Source organism: Schistocerca piceifrons, chromosome 1, assembly GCF_021461385.2.
Source record: "Schistocerca piceifrons isolate TAMUIC-IGC-003096 chromosome 1, iqSchPice1.1, whole genome shotgun sequence".
Taxonomy (NCBI): domain Eukaryota; kingdom Metazoa; phylum Arthropoda; class Insecta; order Orthoptera; family Acrididae; genus Schistocerca; species Schistocerca piceifrons.
The window spans coordinates 761,650,952-761,669,011 of record NC_060138.1 but is presented as its reverse complement, the minus strand read 5'-3'; the positions used below and the strand labels follow the sequence as shown (position 1 = coordinate 761,669,011).

At 41.2% G+C, this 18,060-nt stretch overlaps 1 protein-coding gene across 1 annotated transcript in view; it reads right to left on the bottom strand.

Moving 5' to 3' along the window:
• The window catches only part of LOC124774919 (transient receptor potential cation channel subfamily A member 1), a 208,005-nt gene that overhangs the window by 144,360 nt on the left and 45,585 nt on the right, over positions 1-18,060 (bottom strand). Inside the window, exon 8 of the mRNA XM_047249599.1 lies at positions 9,302-9,480. Coding sequence (XP_047105555.1) covers positions 9,302-9,480 — 179 coding nt within the window. The remainder of the gene's footprint in view (positions 1-9,301; positions 9,481-18,060) is intronic.

Below are 18,060 nucleotides of genomic sequence, written 5' to 3'. Positions count from 1 at the left end.
TACCAAACAAAAGCGCTGGCAGGTCAATAGACACACAAACAAATACAAACATACACACAAAATTCAAGCTTTCACAACAAATGGTTGCTTCATCAGGAAAGAGGGAAGGAGTGGGAAAGACGAAAGGATGTGGGTTTTAAGGGAGAGGGTAAAGAGTCATTCCAGTCCCGGGTGCGGATTTACAAATGTCTGCTTGTGTCTGTGTATGTGTGGATGGATATGTGTGTGTGTGTGTGTGTGCGAGTGTATACTCGTCCTTTTTTCCCGCTAAGATAAGTCTTTCCGCTCCCGGGATTGGAATGACTCCTTACCCTCTCCCTTAAAACCCACATCCTTCCGTCTTTCCCTCTCCTTCCCTCTTTCCTGATGAGGCAACAGTTTGTTGCGAAAGCTTGAATTTTGTGTGTATGTTTGTGTGTCTATCGACCTGCCAGCTCTTTTGTTTGGTAAGTCTCGTCATCTTTGTTTTTAGGTATATTTTTCCCACGTGGAATGTTTCCCTCTCCTAATATATATATACATATAGGGAAACATTCCACGTGGAAAAATATATCTAAAAACAAAGATGATGTGACTTACCAAACAAAAGTGCTGGCAGGTCGATAGACACACAAACAAACACAAACATACACACAAAATTCAAGCTTTCGCAACAAAAGGTTGCTTCATTTGGAAAGAGGGAAGGAGAGGGAAAGACGAAAAGACGAAAGGACGTGGGTTTTAAGGGAGAGGGCAAGGAGTAATTCCAATCCCAGGAGCCGAAAGACTTACCTTAGGGGGAAAAAAGGACAGGTATACACTCGCACTCACGCACATATCCATCCGCACATACACAGACACAAGCAGACATTTGTAAAGGCAAAGAGTTTGGGCAGAGATGTCAGTCGAGGCGGAAGTACAGAGGCAATGATGTTGTTGAAAGACAGGTGAGGTATGAGCGGCGGCAAATTGAAATTAGAAATTAGCGGAGATTGAGGCCTGGCGGATAACGAGAAGAGAGGATATACTGAAGGGCAAGTTCCCATCTCCGGAGTTCTGACAGGTTGGTGTTAGTGGGAAGTATCCAGATAACCCGGACGGTGTAACACTGTGCCAACCTATTCATGGGTCGCTTAGAGGAAGCCTTCTTGGTTACCCAGGCCTGCCAACCCAAAGTTTGGTACAGATTTACTGATGACATTTTCATGATCTGGACTCACAGTGAAGAAGAACTCCAGAATTTCCTCTCCAACCTCAACTCCTTTGGTTCCATTAGATTCACCCGGTCCTACTCCAAATCCCATGCCACTTTCCTTGATGTTGACCTCCACCTGTCCAATGGCCAGCTTCACATGTCCGTCCACATCAAACCCACCAACAAGCAACAGTACCTCCATTATGACAGCTGCCACCCATTCCACATCAAACGGTCCCTTCCCTACAGCCTAGGTCTTCATGGCAAACAAATCTGCTCCAGTCCGGAATCCCTGAACAGATTACACCAACAACCTGAAAACAGCTTTCGCATCCCGCAACTACCCTCCCGACCTGGTACAGAAGCAAATAACCAGAGCCACTTTCTCATCTCCTCAAACCCAGAACCTCCTACAGAAGAACCACAAAAGTGCCCCACTTGTGACAGGATACTTTCTGGGACTGGACCAGACTCTGAATGTGGCTCTCCAGCAGGGATACGACTTCCTCAAATCCTGCCCTGAAATGAGATCCATCCTTCATGAAATCCTCCCCACTCCACCAAGAGTGTCTTTCCACCATCCACCTAACCTCCGTAACCTCTTAGTTCATCCCTATGAAATCCCCAAACGACATTCCCTACCCTCTGGTTCCTACCCTTGTAACCACCCCCGGTGTAAAACCTGTCCCATGCACCCTCCCATCACCACCTACTCCAGTCCTGTAACCCAGAAGGTGTACACGATCAAAGGCAGAGCCACGTGTGAAAGCACCCACGTGATTTACCAACTGACCTGCCTACACTGTGAAGCTTTCAATGTGGGAATGACCAGCAACAAACTGTCCATTCGCATGAATGGACACAGGCAGACAGTGTTTGTTGGTAATGAGGATCACCCTGTGGCTAAACATGCCTTGGTGCACGGCCAGCACATCTTGGCACAGTGTTACACTGTCCGGGTTTCTGGATACTTCCCACTAACACCAACCTGCCAGAACTCCAGAGATTGGAACTTGCCCTTCAGTATATCCTCTCTTCTCGTTATCCGCCAGGCCTCAACCTCCGCTAATTTCAAGTTGCCACTGCTCATACCTCACCTGTCTTTCAACAACATCTTTGCCTCTTTACTTCCGCCTCGACTGACATCTCTGCCCAAATTCTTTGCCTTACAAATGTCTGCTTGTGCCTGTGTATGTGCGGATGGATATGTGTGTGTGTGCGAGTGTGTACCTGTCCTTTTTCCCCCCTAAGGTAAGTCTTTCCACTCCCGGGATTGGAATGACTCCTTACCCTCTCCCTTACAACCCACATCCTTTCGTCTTTCCCTCTCCTTCCCTCTTTCCTGACGAAGCAACCATTGGTTGCGAAAGCTAGAATTTTGTGTGTATGTATATGTATGTGTTTGTGTTTCTATCAACTTGCCAGCGCTTTTGTTTGGTAAGTCACATCATCTTTGTTTTTAGATATATCACACACACACACACACACACACACACACACACACACACACACACACACACACACACACACACACACACACGCCTTTACAAATGTCTGCTTGTGTCTGTGTATGTGCGGATTGATGTATGTATGTATGTGTGTGTGTGTGTGTGTGTGTGTGTGTGTGTGTGTGCGTGCGAGTGTATACCTGTCCTTTTTTCCCCCCTAAGGTAAGTCTTACCGCTCCCGGGATTGGAATGACTCCTTACCCTCTCCCTTAAAACCCACATCCTTCCCTCTTTCCTGATGAGGCAACAGTTTGTTGCGAAAGCTTGAATTTTGTGTGTATGTATGTGTCTGTCTGTGTTTCTATCGACCTGCCAGCGCTTTCGTATGGTAAGTCACATCATCTTTGTTTTTAAATATATTTTTCCCACGTGGAATGTTTCCCTATTATATATAGTGTGTGTGTGATGTTCATATATTACATACTCTATTCACTTAAAATGACATCTTCTTGAGCAATGTTTCAAATTACATTTGGCCAACATGACCCCCTCCCCTCTTCTCTTCCCTCACCATCAATATCCCATGAATAGGAGGGTTCTGGTTGCAACTCCACTGTACAGCACTTGGTACTTGGGCCTAAAATGGCTGCAGTGGGGCACAGTGAGTGATAAACAACCAACACACATGAAATTTAAAAGCTGTGCATTCAGAAGTTCAACATTCAGAATTACGGGCTAAATTATCATGCAGGACTGACTGCTGGAACTGATGCCTTGGTAGTGTGCTCTTTTGTCATTAAAATACAAGGTCAAATTAATGATGTTTCTTTGTAAGACCAATGGCTACCATGAGATGGGATGGGTACTGTTCTTTTCAGTCTTACAGTTGTGAGGTCATTTTATGAACTGTTAGTATGCATGCTCCACTCCTCAAAAATGGATCCATGACTTTATGGGTCGGCACTCCAGAAGTAGCATAACTCAAACAACTATACCCCAATAGCCATGCTCCAGCCATGGCCTCTCAGTTGTTTGTTATTTACTGTTTGACTGTGGCCATAGCAGCACTATTGCTAATTAATCAGTATAATTAGATATGCCAGAGAACCATTATGTAAACCTTACACATAAAAATCATAGGTAATGGCTCTGAAGCCAAATGAACAGTGAATTTGTCAGTGTAACCACGCTGTATCTGTCGATTAAGGAAGTGGCATTCTTCCTTCAGATGCTGCACACCAGTTCATGCTCATTAATTAACTATAGATTTGACAAATAATTTACTTTCTAAAACACTGTACTGAAATCATAGATAAAATCTTTCCCTTTCCTTCTGTTGCTCTACAGAAAGATACTCTGGGTGAATGTAAAATTTTTGGAGTCTCTCCCTGCCAGAAGCACACCAAGCCAGTCTTGTGCACAATATCTGCAACAGAACGTGAAAAAGACAGGAGAGTTGATACTACAAATAGTGTGCCACACAACAGATCCCATAGCTACACTTTGATCGAGAAAGGTTCCTGAATCACCAATTTAGCAATATGACCTCACAGTGAAGAGAGCATAATGTCATTTTGCCAACCAAAAACATTTTGCCAACCACACACAATGGATTAACAACATATAAAAAATACACAGGAACAGCTTTCAGCACACTGACACTGCAGAAAGTAATGAGCTGAAAGCCTGAAACGAAAGACTGGGGCACTGTGACATGATGAAGAGTGGTAATGGACCCAGAAAACAGGCCACATCTCATCATCCTCACCCAGGAATAATGTCATGGCTCTTGACAGACAGCTACAAATATTCATGCTCCTGAGCCCTTCCTCTACACAGTAGTAGTGAGTCAGTTCTAAGGCAGAACTTATGATGCACTGCCTACCATTTACCATATGACTATTGTCTGGCCTGCTGGACTTAATCCATCATGAGCTGCCATGTTTTCCTCTGCTGCCGAGACAACTTGGAGAACTTGGAGCCTAGTACCATCTGCTCGTTGGGTGCAAACGGATAGGGTCTGGTGCTATGATTAACTGTTGCTGTTCCAAGGAACTGTGCTAGCTGCTGCTGACCTCCTGACTTGCATCTGCGAGTTGACACCAGCATCCATGGCCTTCCTCTATTAGAGAGGCCATGACGTAGCTCTGCAAAACCACCAAACCCCATGCAGAGCTGATGGGAGCTTAATGTGGCACTATCTTCGAGGTCCATAAGTGCACCATAATAAATCACATGGTCGTGGTGTTGGGCATCACTGTGGAACAGGCAACACTAGCCACCAGCTGAGCCAGCTACCTCGCAGTGTGCCACTTCTGCTGTGCTGGCACCCTGACTCTGCCGTCATCCTTGAGACTGCTGATGCAGATGTTTCAGTGCTTTCCAGTAATGCATGCCATTGCTGCTGCCATAGTGATCATTCAATTATAGAACCAAACAATAAATGTTTAAATCGAAATGCTGTCTTATTAGTGCTCCTGGGCACCCAACACCCCCTCACTCTCACCCTTCATCATCCTGCATTTGTAGCGGCCACATCCCACCAACCACTATATTTCATTTTTGCTCCCTTCACTATAAGTTTCGGGCAATGGCCTTGCCACAGTGGATACACCGGTTCCCGTGAGATCACTGAAGTTAAGCGCTGTCGGGTGTGGCCAGCACTTGGATGGGTGACCATCCAGCCGCCATGCGCTGTTGCCATTTTTCGGGGTGCACTCAGCCTCATGATGCCAAATGAGGAACTACTCGACCGAATAGTAGTGGCTCCGGTCAAAGAACACCATTGTAACGACCGGGAGAGCGGTGTGCTGACCACATGCCCCTCCTATCCGCATCCTCAATTGAGGATGACACGGCGGTCGGATGGTCCCGATGGGCCACTTGTGGCCTGACGATGGAGTGCTTTTGTGAGTGCACTATAAGTATCAAGAAATGTAAAAGTAAATGTAGATACAAGTGTACACTGGCCATTATACTGCCTTATTCTGCCACCATTGGTCTTGCTATGACCTACCACTAGTTATATTCACTGGATTATTTCTCACCTGTGTGATATCATGGTACTCTTTGTACATTCATTACTTATATCACTCTTAGAAGTAGGTGTAATCTATTAACTAACATATTTATTCAGTCATTGTGTTCTGCAGAATCCATTAAGGAGGAGGACATTCAAGGATATGCCATAAGTCAAGGTACACATTTCCAAAAGATGAGCAAATCGCAGAAACTTAATCTGTACATTGCATTAACAATTAAATGCCACTGTACTTCTTTGCACTGTATGTTCTTACCCAAGCTAAATTTTACCTATAAAATCAGAAGGAGAGTTGGTACCTCAAAAAAAAATCTGCTGCTTCCTAAGCTATATTAAATAGCTATTATTTATCCATTGTTGGTAATTTAATATTAACTTTATATTACAATAAATAGTGTTTGTTGACACTGTTAACATGAATATGCAGTCCTTGAATCTAATTAATCAGATAATTCAGACAATGGAAACATCAGATGGGAATATCATCAATGTAGGAAAAGATAGATTGCTACTTACCATAAAGGTGACACATCCAGCTGCAGACAGGCACAATTAAAGGACACTCTCATACAGCTTTTGGCCAGATCCCAGCTGAAGATGCCAGTGCCAGTCTGCAACTTGCCATGTCTTCTTTGCGGTAAGTAGCACTCTGTCTTTTCCTACATTGTTAATCAGATAATTCATAGGAATGGCTAATGAAACATGTTTTTAACTTTCTTTTGATAAGATAGGAAGTCGAAATTTCTTGTTTCCTGTTAGAATGTTGAGTGGGGGCTTGTCGAATAATTCTGTACAATAATACCTAAATCCACTCTAAACTGACGAAAATGAGGCAAAGACTACATGAGATATTTTTTGTGCTAAGCACAGCTCAACTGAAATGGATTTTTATCATCAGTAACAGAGGAGAGTGTAAGATTCTCAAACCCTGAAGCAAGCTATGCAGTTATTTACTTCACACAATATTCTTGTTGCTCACTTCTACTAAATAAATACTTCATTTACTGGTATTTTAGATGCAGTCTCACAGAAGATAATTCAGTTAGGTCATAGAGAGTGGAAGTTAAAAAAATAAGCCAACTATCTTATCTTTAGATCAACACAAAGATGGATTCTTCTAAAAGCAAAACAAGCTGAACCATGCTTGGTGATAAGTGTGTCAATGTACTGACTCAATTTTAACTTTCCAAGTTGGACCACAAGGAATTTTACACTCAGTTTTTCATTTAATGTAGCTATGAACAATAATGTCTGCATCCACTACTAAAGGCCAGTTAGGCTAAGCTTGTTTTAAGTGGCATAACATGAGCAACTAATGTGATTTACAGCTATCTGCTGTAGAAAATTTGTACGCCAGCACCTATATAATCTGAATTGTATCTAGTAATGTTTATTTTGCACCTATGATGGTATGCTTGCATCATCAGCAAACATTACAGTTTGCAAACTGCAACAATGTTGAATGCTGTGTTACACATCAAATGGCCAAAATACGTGTCACTACTTTTCAATGTAGTCACCAAGTCTCTGTAAGGAACAGTCAGAATACTCTACCAAAGGTGCAGTTCATAAATGATAGTACTTCGCTCTTTGGTCTCAAGAGGCGTCTGAGAACTTCTGTGTGAATGCCCTCATCATTGGAAAATCTCTTTCTCACTAGATGTCCTTTCAGCTTGCCAAAGTGATTGTCTGGATACTGTCATCTGTGATTGGGGTTGATGCCATTACTTCTCACACTTTGGAGTGTGTTTACAGTTGCAGTGTCTGTGGTCAAATAGCTGGCACCATTTCCCTACAGCTGGATGCGACACTAATTTCAATCCATACACAACCAGAATTTCATGGTAAATCTGTCTACAATTTAAACATTTTGTCCACAAGAATCATACTGTTAAACATTTTTCAACTTTGGAGTGTGTTTACAGTTGCAGTGTCATCTCACTCACAGCCTGTGATGCACCTGTTGTCTGTATTGCAGCATAACTGTCTCTGCAGGATACCTGTAAGATACTCTCTCTTCTGACAATATGCCACTCTTGTTGTGCTAGAGTCTTAGCATGGAAAAACATGTCTAACTTACTTTCTGAAGTCTCCTCGTAAATTCAATCTCACAATGTAGGAAAATACAGATTGCCACTTACCGTAAAGATGACATGTTAAGTTGCTGACAGGCACAATTAAAAGACACGTACACAAAGCTTTTGACCACAGTCACTGTCAGAAAAAGAAAGAGAAACACAAACTATTCATTCACACAAGCAAGCACAGCTCACACACACACATGCCCACCAATCCTGGCAGCTCAGACCAGAATGCTCTGGACCGAGCTGCCGCAGTTGATGGTGATTTATATGTGAGGTGTGCTTGCTTGTGTTAACAAATGGTGTGTGTTTCTCTTTCTTTTTCTGACAGTGACTGTGGCCAAAAGCTTTGTAATAAGTGTCTTTTAATTGTGCCTATCACCAACTTTATAGTAAGCAGCAATCTATCTTTTCCTACATTGTTGATATCCCTACCTGGAGTTTCTGTTGTTTAATTCCATTCAAGATAAGGCAGATGTTGGCAGGTGGCAATATTACATAACCACAGTTTATTAAGTCATGGTTGCAAAATGCCTACATGAATTATTAACAGTGGAAAGGCTGGCAAAAGTTGAAATCAGCGAAGACCAATTTCGGTTCTGGACAAATGTTTGACACTATTGACTGGAATGCAATTTTTGAAATTCATAAGGTATCAGGGATGAAACACAGGGACTGAAAAGCTATCTACAATTTGCACAGAAATGAAAGAACATTTACAGTGGTAAGAATGTAAAAGAGAAGCAACAGTAGTGAAGGAAACAAGACAGGGTTTTTTCCCCATCCCAGGTTTAATCAGCCTGTAAGCAAGCAAGCAGAAAAGGAAACCAAGGTGAAATTCGGAAAAGGAATGTCGTGTATTGAATACATGTGAAGAACTGGCACATTTCAGCTCCCATTTGAAACACTTCTTCAACAAGCTTTGTAACTGATACATCAAAGGCTGGCACTCATATAGTCTTCCTACTGACTTGAATTTTGTGAGAGATCCAGTCAGTACTTGTAGGAATACAACTGGTATCTCCAATTTGTACTAAAAAAGAAAACAAAAGTAAGGGACTTTCATTCTAAATCTAGATGTTATAGAGGCTATAAAAGACTTCTAAATAACATGTTACGAAGTTTGTGAGAACGTTCATTTGGAGCATAACATCGAATGGTAGTGAATCGTAAACTGTAGGCAAATCGGAAAAAAATGAGGATCAAGGCATTTCGGATGCGGTGCTATAGAAGGAAGCTGAAAATTAGGTACACCGATACGATAAGTAATGAAGAGGTTCTCTGCAGAGTCGGTGAAGGAAGATACATTTATGGAAAACACTGACAAGAATAATGGACATGATAGCACGACATGTGTAAAGACATCAGGAAACCACTTCCACGGTTCTAGAGGAAGCAACAGAGGGTAAAAGCTGTAGGGTAGACAAATAATAGACGAAGGCGGGCCATACGAAACCACTCAGAAGCCTCATGGCTAAAATAATAAAAAAGAAAAAATAAAATAAAATAAAAATGGCGCAAAAGCAAAATCATATTTTGTAAGTGCGACGAAACTCACCTCGCAGCAAAATGCAATGGACTTTCATTATTGTTGTTCTTCAGATTAATGCACGCGCCAAGTCGTATGAGGTTTTCGAGGCTCCGGATGTGGCCTTCTCGACTGGCGTAATGCAGAGGCGAGCATCCCGTGTTATCCTTCTCGTTCAGCAGTTGTAACAGCTGAGATTTGGACTGTGCCTGTTAGACGGAAAGGAGTACACTCGTTATTTATAGTAGAAGAACGAACAATTTTTAAGAACTATTTTTTATGCAGTAATTGTAATCTATATCAAGAGTGTGATTCACGTAACCACCAAGTGCAGATTGACATTGACTTTTGATTAAGCAGGAACTGAGTCACCCACAAACCATCGAAATATGTGCCTCAGATATACAAGCAGACTACTAACTTAGAAGGCTAACGCCAAACAGTACTTAACGACCGTAACAGCTTTTCCCCCCTTGCGTTTTCTTTCATATTGTACCGCCGATTGTCACGAACTCTTGGCATAGTCCGTTGCCTGGGAATCTTAACAGAAATAATAACAATGGCTTCGAGAACGAAAAGGAAAGACAGAAGTTAAAGCCGAAATATAACTGAATAAAAACATGGTAACACCATTGCACGCAAATCCCTGTTTGAAAGGCGATATAATGTACTTGTTTTAATGTTAGTTCGAGTTAAGATTAATTTTCGTTCATTATGGTCTAATTTTTATAAGCCGATGATGGTAGAATAGACTTCCAAATGACTGAAGTACTAACTAATAATACAGATACAAATTATGGGCCTTATAAGCGTAGATGAATAAAGTCTGAATATTTACAGTAGTAGTAGTAAGGCTTCACCGGGAAGTGTTCTCATGAAACATTCATGCTGTAGAAAATTTTGGGGCCATTCTACAGGGTGGTCCATTGATAGTGACTTGGCAATATATCTCACGAAATAAGCATCAAACGAAAAAACTACGAAGAACGAAACTCGTCTAGCTTGAAGTGGGAAACAAGATGGCGCTATGGTTGGCCCGCTAGATGGCGCTGCCATAGGCCAAACGAATATCAACTGCGTTGTTTTAAATAGGAACCCCCATTTTTATTACATATTCGTGTAGTAGGTAAAGAAATATGAATGTTTTAGTTGGACCACTTTTTCGCTTTGTGATAGGTGGCGCTGTAATAGTCACAAATGTATAAGTACGTGGAATCACGTAACATTTCGCCGGTGCGGACGGTATTTGCTTCGTGATACATTACCCGTGTTAAAATGCACCCTTTACCAATTGCGGAATAGGTCGATGTCGTGTTGATGTATGGCTATTGTGATGAAAATGCCCTATGGGCATGTGCTATGTATGCTGCTCAGTATCCTGGACGACATCATCCAAATGTCCGGACCGTTCGCCGGATAGTTACGTTATTTCAGGACACAGGAAGTGTTCAGCCACATGTGAAATGTCAACCACGACCTGCAACAAATGATGATACCCAAGTAGGTGTTTTAGCTGCTGTCGCGGCTAATCCGCACATCAGTAGCAGACAAATTGCGCGAGAATCGGGAATCTCAAAAACGTAGGTGTTGAGAATGCTACATCAACATCGATTGCACACGTACCATACTTCTATGCACCAGGAGTTGCATGGCGACCACTTTGAACGTCGTGTACAATTCTGCCACTGGGCACAAGAGAAATTACGGGACGATGACAGATTTTTTGCACGCGTTCTCTTTAGCGACGAAGCGTCATTCACCAACAGCGGTAACGTAAACCGGCATAATATGCTCTATTAGGCAATGGAAAATCCACGATGGCTGCGACAGGTGGAACATCAGCGACCTTGGCGGGTTAATGTATGGTGCGGCATTATAGGAGGAAGGATAATTGGACCCCATTTTATCTATGGCAATCTAAATGGTGCAATGTACGCTGATTTCCTACGTAATGTTCTACCGATGTTACTACAAGATGTTTCACTGCATGACAGAATGGCGATGTACTTCCAACATGATGGATGTCCGGTACATAGCTCGCGTGCAGTTAAAGCGGTATTGAGTAGCATATTTCATGACAGGTGGACTGGTCGTCGAAGCACCATACCATGGCCCGCACGTTCACCGGATCTGACTTCCCCGGACTTCTTTCTATGGGGAAAGTTGAAGGATATTTGCTATCGAGATCCACCGACAGCGCCTGACAACACGCGCCAGCGCATTGTCAATGCATGTGCGACCATTGCGGAAGGCGAACTACTCGCTGTTAAGAGGAATGTCGTTACACGTATTGCCAAATGCATTGAGGTTGACGGACATCATTTTGAGCATATATTGCATTAATGTGGTATTTACAGGTAATCACGCTGTAACAGCATGCCTCCTCAGAAATGATAGGTTCACAAAGGTACATGTATCACACTGCAACAACCGAAATAAAATGTTCAAACGTACCTACGTCCTGTATTTTAATTTTAAAAAACCTACTTGTTACCAACTGTTCGTCTAAAATTGTGAGCCATATGTTTATGGCTATTACAGCGCTATCTATTACAAAGAGAGGAAAGTGGTCCAACTAAAAAATTCTCATTTCTTTACGTACTACACGAATATGTAATAAAAAATGGGGGCTCCTACTTAAAAAAACGCAGTTGATATCCGTTTGACCTATGGCAGCGCCATCTAGCGGGCCAACCAAGCGCCATCTGGTTTCCCCCTTCAAGCTAGACAAGTTTCGTTCTTTGTAGTTTTTTCGTTTGACGCTTATTTCGTGAGATATTTGGCCCGGTCACGATCAGTGGACGACCATGTATGTCAGTTGGTTTACTTTCGGAGAAAGCTCCCACATCATGGTCAAGGATTTTTCTGAAATTTTATGAAAACGTTCTCACATGTTTCAATGAACACTGGGGAAGGTTTATTTTCGCCAATATAGTATTTCCGAGATATTCACTTGTTTGAACCCACAGCGGAACTATCGTACGTACATCCTTGAGGTTTCGGCAAATTTGATGCATAATATGTTCGACAATATTCTGTTGAAAGAAACAAAACTAGGTCATCTTGTACAACTTTTTGGGTCCTGTTAATTGAAGTAATAGAAAATTATATCTTGAGCAATGTTCATATGGATAATATAAAGCAAAGTCGGTCGAAAAAATAGACGCACGAAAAAATGCAAGTTTAGCTTTTTATATCTCCGCAAGTACTGTTTGGTCACAATAACTTGACAATTTCGCTAGTGCTGCTAGAAGCGGAGAAAATCATCACTACTTGAAAGATAATCATTTGCCTCCGAGCGCTGTGAACGTCATGCTGCTCCTAGACGCGAACTATTACGAAAGTCTATTACGATAGTCTATTCAAAATTACGTTAGTACTGACAGCTGCGACGGAAGTGGTAGGGAGAACGCTCCTTTAGCAAGGTAGTATACAGAACGGCAGCAGCTCTGAATATCAACAAAAACACTAGTAAAAATTAGGAAGGAACTGTTCATTTGCAGAGGATACCATTCGTCGTCATCTTTACGATTATTATCGCAGAAAGGAACATCCCACACTCTCGAAGTTATTGGTCACATTTAAAGGATCAGGGCTTTTTCAGGGCAATCGAACATCATAAATTCACTGTTTTGCACTACGCAGGATTTCACTATGGACAATTTTGCAGCTGTAAGCTATTGGAAAGGGAGGATATTGCTGCATGGCGATGCCGGTTTTTAAGACAAACATTTAGCATAAATGTTAATGAAGTTGTTTGGTTCGATGAAACGTGGGTTAATTCTGGTCACGTAGGTAATCAGGGGTGGGCAGACAACACGATTAAAGGAACAATGCAGATGCCGTCTTGTAAGTGGGGCAGATTGATTCCACTGCATGCAGGCATCTCGCAAGGTTTCGTACCAAACTGTCACCTTCTCTTTAAATCGAAGAAGACAAAAGATTATAATGAAGATGTGAACCACATTACATTCGCAAAGTGGTTCGTAGAAGCTCTAACACCCAACCTAGATAAACCGTCAACAATTGTTTTAGACAATGCCCCATATGATTCAGTTGCTGTTGACAAAGCACCTACCATGGCAAAGCGAAACGAGGAAATGATTAACTGGCTTGAGCGTCGTAACGTAAATGTGTCTCATGACCTTAAGAAGGTCGAGCTTATGTAAGAAATAAATTTCCATAAACCGCAATTTCCAAAATATGAAATCGCCGAACTGGCAAAAAAATATAGGCATACAATCGTCCAGCTGCCACTGTACCACTGCCACTTCAACCCTATAGAGTTGATATGGGTCCATATTAAAGGTTACGTTGCCAGGAACAACCCATAATTTACGCTCCCCGCAGTAGAAGCACGCACTAAAGAAGCTATTACTCATGTTACCTCTGAAGACTGGAAGAAAGCCATCAAACACACACACACAACATTATGGAAAGAGCATGGCAGGATGAAGGTGCTTTGGAGACTTCAGTGGAAGAGATGATTATCTATTTAAACGACAATAGTGACAGCGAAATTTCAAGTGTCTGTAATAGTGACGAGAGTGATGTCAGTGGAGTTTTACCATTATGCACCCAGAGATGCAGCACAAACGGATTCAGCTGCACATTTGGAATGCGCAGTTTGCACTTGTAAGTACTGGCATAGCAAAATTAATTCACACTAAGTTTTGAAATTTTAATATGGCGGCATTATCAGATATTAATTCTAAAGAAAGTACATTTCTAGAATGCAACCTGCGCATACATATTGCAATATACAAAATGTCTGCAATACATTGGCCGTTTTTGTAGTGTTTTTGTTTCTCATAATAGATGTTGCCCAATTTAAGATACCAAACAAACATTATTTTATTTTTTGTTGTGTTGGAAATAAGGATGCATATCAGAAATATATCAGGTATTTACAAATATAGAGATCTGTTGCCTATCGCTACTGTACGCGAGCAGATGATTGCGCGACATCGACACAACTAAGGTTTGAAACAGATGAAAATTTGATGTTTTCTTGACATTTCATTCGCATAATGTGTACACCTAACTTCAATAACAAGAAACTTTTTCGCATGTCGAAAATTTGATAACGTCGTCGGAAAGTTGTTTCTTGTAAACTGTCGTTTTATTGTCTACGTAGACATTTAGAAAAAATAAAAATGAAACCATCACATAGTGAAACTATTTCATAACGAATTACAGTCGGCTCCACATTTAATGATCTAATAGTTAGTGTGTGTGAGCGAGTTGAATAAAACATGAGATTACGCGAGAGTTCCGTGGGGGCTTGGCAACTCTGTCCCGCGCTCACCTGTGCTATTTCCGAACTGTCAATCCTTAAGTAGTTATGAATGCACTTTATTTTTATAGCAAGTAACTTCTGTAAGCACTTGCTAAGTGCTTCATTAGAACAAAAACTTGCTCAGGTTTACTTCTTCAAGTCACTTGGGCAAGTTTACTTCAGGAACGTGCTTCAGGTAGTTGTTGCAGAAGTGCAGTCATTTTAAAAAACCAGAGCAGTCGCCTCTGTTGTTGTATTATTATTAATGAATAAAAATCATTACTATTACAAAAACAAAAAGTAGGACAATGTTAGAGGGGTACCTATTAATGTTACCAGAAAACACTACTCAATTATCTAAAATCAACGGACTTCACTTGGATTAAGAACTCTGAGCACGTCGTATTTTGAACCTCTCTTGTCGACTGTATAAACAAATATTCGATAACAGGAAACAAAATTGCGGCACAGCTTTTCTCCAAGAGACTGCCTTTTATTCACTTTTCGATTTTTGCCAGCGGTATTTACTACTTTTACCACAAATGCAATGCATTTATGTTTACTAAAAAATCAGCTCAAATTTAAAAACATCTGTACTGCCATTTTATTTGCCTGTCTGGCGAAAGAATTTGGTTGTTAAATTCATTTCGTTCTTCCTTGACTGGTGGTGCCAATTACGTTTAGGGTTTCCAATGTTAAATTTGTTTCGACCCGTCTGTCTTTGTGCCATTCTCTTTTTCGGAACTGATATTTTCGCGCCGGCACGGAACACACACAACTTCTGTAAGCATGAGAAAAACTTGCACGACATGACACATTCGGCAAGCACTTGCTGCAAGTGCAACAAACTAGAATGAATTTTCACTCTGTAGCGGAGTGTGCGCCGAACTGAAGTATTCTGACAAATTAAATCTGTATACCGGCCCGGAATCGAACATGGGAACCCAGTCTGGCACACAGTTTTAATTAGTCGGGGAGTTTCATGCAAGGAATTGTTTACACTAACTTGTGAACTTCTTGAAAAGGATGGGGGGGGGGGTGTTGTGTTTGCAAACATGGTGGTTCCTAACATTCCACCCAATTCAGTGATTGTATGGAATTCCACCCAATTCAGTGATTGTATGGATAATGTGCCGTACTACGGCAGGAAGTTAGACAGAACGCCTACTAAATATGATTTCAGGATTACGATGTCAGAGTGGTCGCGAAACAGTCAACTGAACTGCAACGACTCAATGAGGAACGCTGAACTGCTAGATAAAATAAAGAAAAACAAATCAGCCGTGAAAGTGTACGTCGAGTATAACTCACAGCTGAGGCCACAAAGTAGTCCATTTACCGCCCTGCAACTGCGATCTAAATCAGTCAGATTTTACACGGGCCAAAATATAACACAATTTCAGGGAGAACAATGTCACTGGTGATATGTCGAAGGAAAGATTGCAGAATCTTGTTAATGCTGCTTTCCTTTCAATTACTGCACAGGACTGGCAAGATTAATGCAGGAAAGTGCACCAGCTAGAGCAAGAGTATTGGACACAAAATGGAATAAAGGAAATGACCGCCGGCCGCGGTGACCGCGCGGTTCTAGGCGCTCCAGTCAGGAGCCGCGCTGCTGCTACGGTCGCAGGTTCGAATCCTGCCTCGGGCATGGGTGTGTGTGATGTCCTTATGTTAGTTAGGTTTAAGTAGTTCTAAGTTCTAGGGGACTAATGACCACAGCAGTTGAGTCCCATAGTGCTCAGAGCCATTTGAACCATTTGAAAGGAAATGACCATCGACGAAGTTATTATCAACATCACGCCCTCAAGCGATGATAATGATGATCTTGAATTAAATATAAATGACAGTCATGTTTAGTGAACACCGTTTTGACAGTTAAATACACTTTGTAAACATTAATCTTGTGCTGTGCTTAATAAATCAAATATTCAAACAGCTTCCAAAAACAGTTTTTGACTTTCGACTCATAATGTCGTAAGTTGTACATTCATCTACTTTCATTATTCATTATTTTCGATAAATAAATAAGTTATAATTAAAACTCTCGAGCATGAATATGTCAACAGATCAGGTGATTTCAGATCCCTTCGGAAGCGTCACTTAAGCGGGCAATATTTGCGTGAGTGCCGTCTTCAATTTAGTGTTAACAGAACTGTTGCCATGAAAGGAGCTAAAACTGTTACTATAAAAACAAGTGGACATGAAATAAATGCACTAGACAGTTGTTCTTTATGATATGCTGACGATACTAAACTTAATCCAACGATAATTTTCAAGCGCAAAACAATGCCAAAACTTTCTGAATTACCCCCAACTGGATGAGCCTCTAGTATGAAATTATGGATTAACAAAGTGTGGGAGAGAAGGAAAGGTGGTTTATTAAAGAAGAGTTCTCTTCTTGTGCAAGATCAGTCAGTAGTCATTTAAAAAATTCTGTGAACGAGAAACTGAGACAGGGAGATACATAGCTTGCTCTTATTCCAGGACGACTTATTTCAATATTGCAGCTTCTTGATGTCTCAATAAATAAACCATTTACAGTGTGTATGAGAGACGGATGGAACAAATGGGTGATGCATGAAACACAATATGAATTCACACCGAAGGGAACTTTAAAACAACTTGTAATCAGAAATGTGTGTCAGTGGATAAAACTGCTGTGGTTTAGAGTGAGAGAAGACATTCTTGTCAAATCTTTCAAGAAGTGTGGCATAAGTAACGCTCTCGATGGCAGTGAAGACTATCTTACATATGCAGAAGACAACGATGACGATGGAGAGGAAGAAGAATAAAAAAGTTCAAATGCCGATTTTCACGGATTTTAAAGGAAAACAAGAATTTTTTAGTCTGGCTTTGTAATCTAATAATAAAAATGGTAAAAATATATTTTTTAAAAAAATGTTTAAATATTAAGGTGCGTCTTATAGTCCATAGCGTCTTATAGACCATAAAATACGGCAACAAGTATTAGTAAACACACGGAAATTATCCGTCTCAATTGACTTTTATTAATTTCGTTACTCCTAGTTACATGTTGTTTACGTGGTCTTCAGTCCAGAGACTGGTTTGACGCAGCTCTCCATGCTACTCTATCCTGTGCAAGCTTCTTCATCTCCCAGTACCTACTGCAACCTAAATCCTTCTGAATCTGTTTAGTGTATTCATCTCGTGGTCTCCCTATACGATTTTTACGCTCCACGCTGCCCTCCAATACTAAATTGGTGATCCCTTGATGCCTCAGAATATGTCCTACCAAGCGATCCCTTCTTCTAGTCAAGTTGTGCCACAAATTTCTCTTCTCCCCAATTCTATTCAATACCTCCTCATCAGTTACATGATCTACCCATCTAATCTTCAGCATTCTTTTGTAGCACCACATTTCGAAAGCTTCTATTCTCTTTTTGTCTGAACTATTTATTGTCCACGTTTCACTTCCATACATGGCTACACTCCATACAAATACTTTCAGAAAAGACTTCCTGACGCTTAAATATATACTCGATGTTAA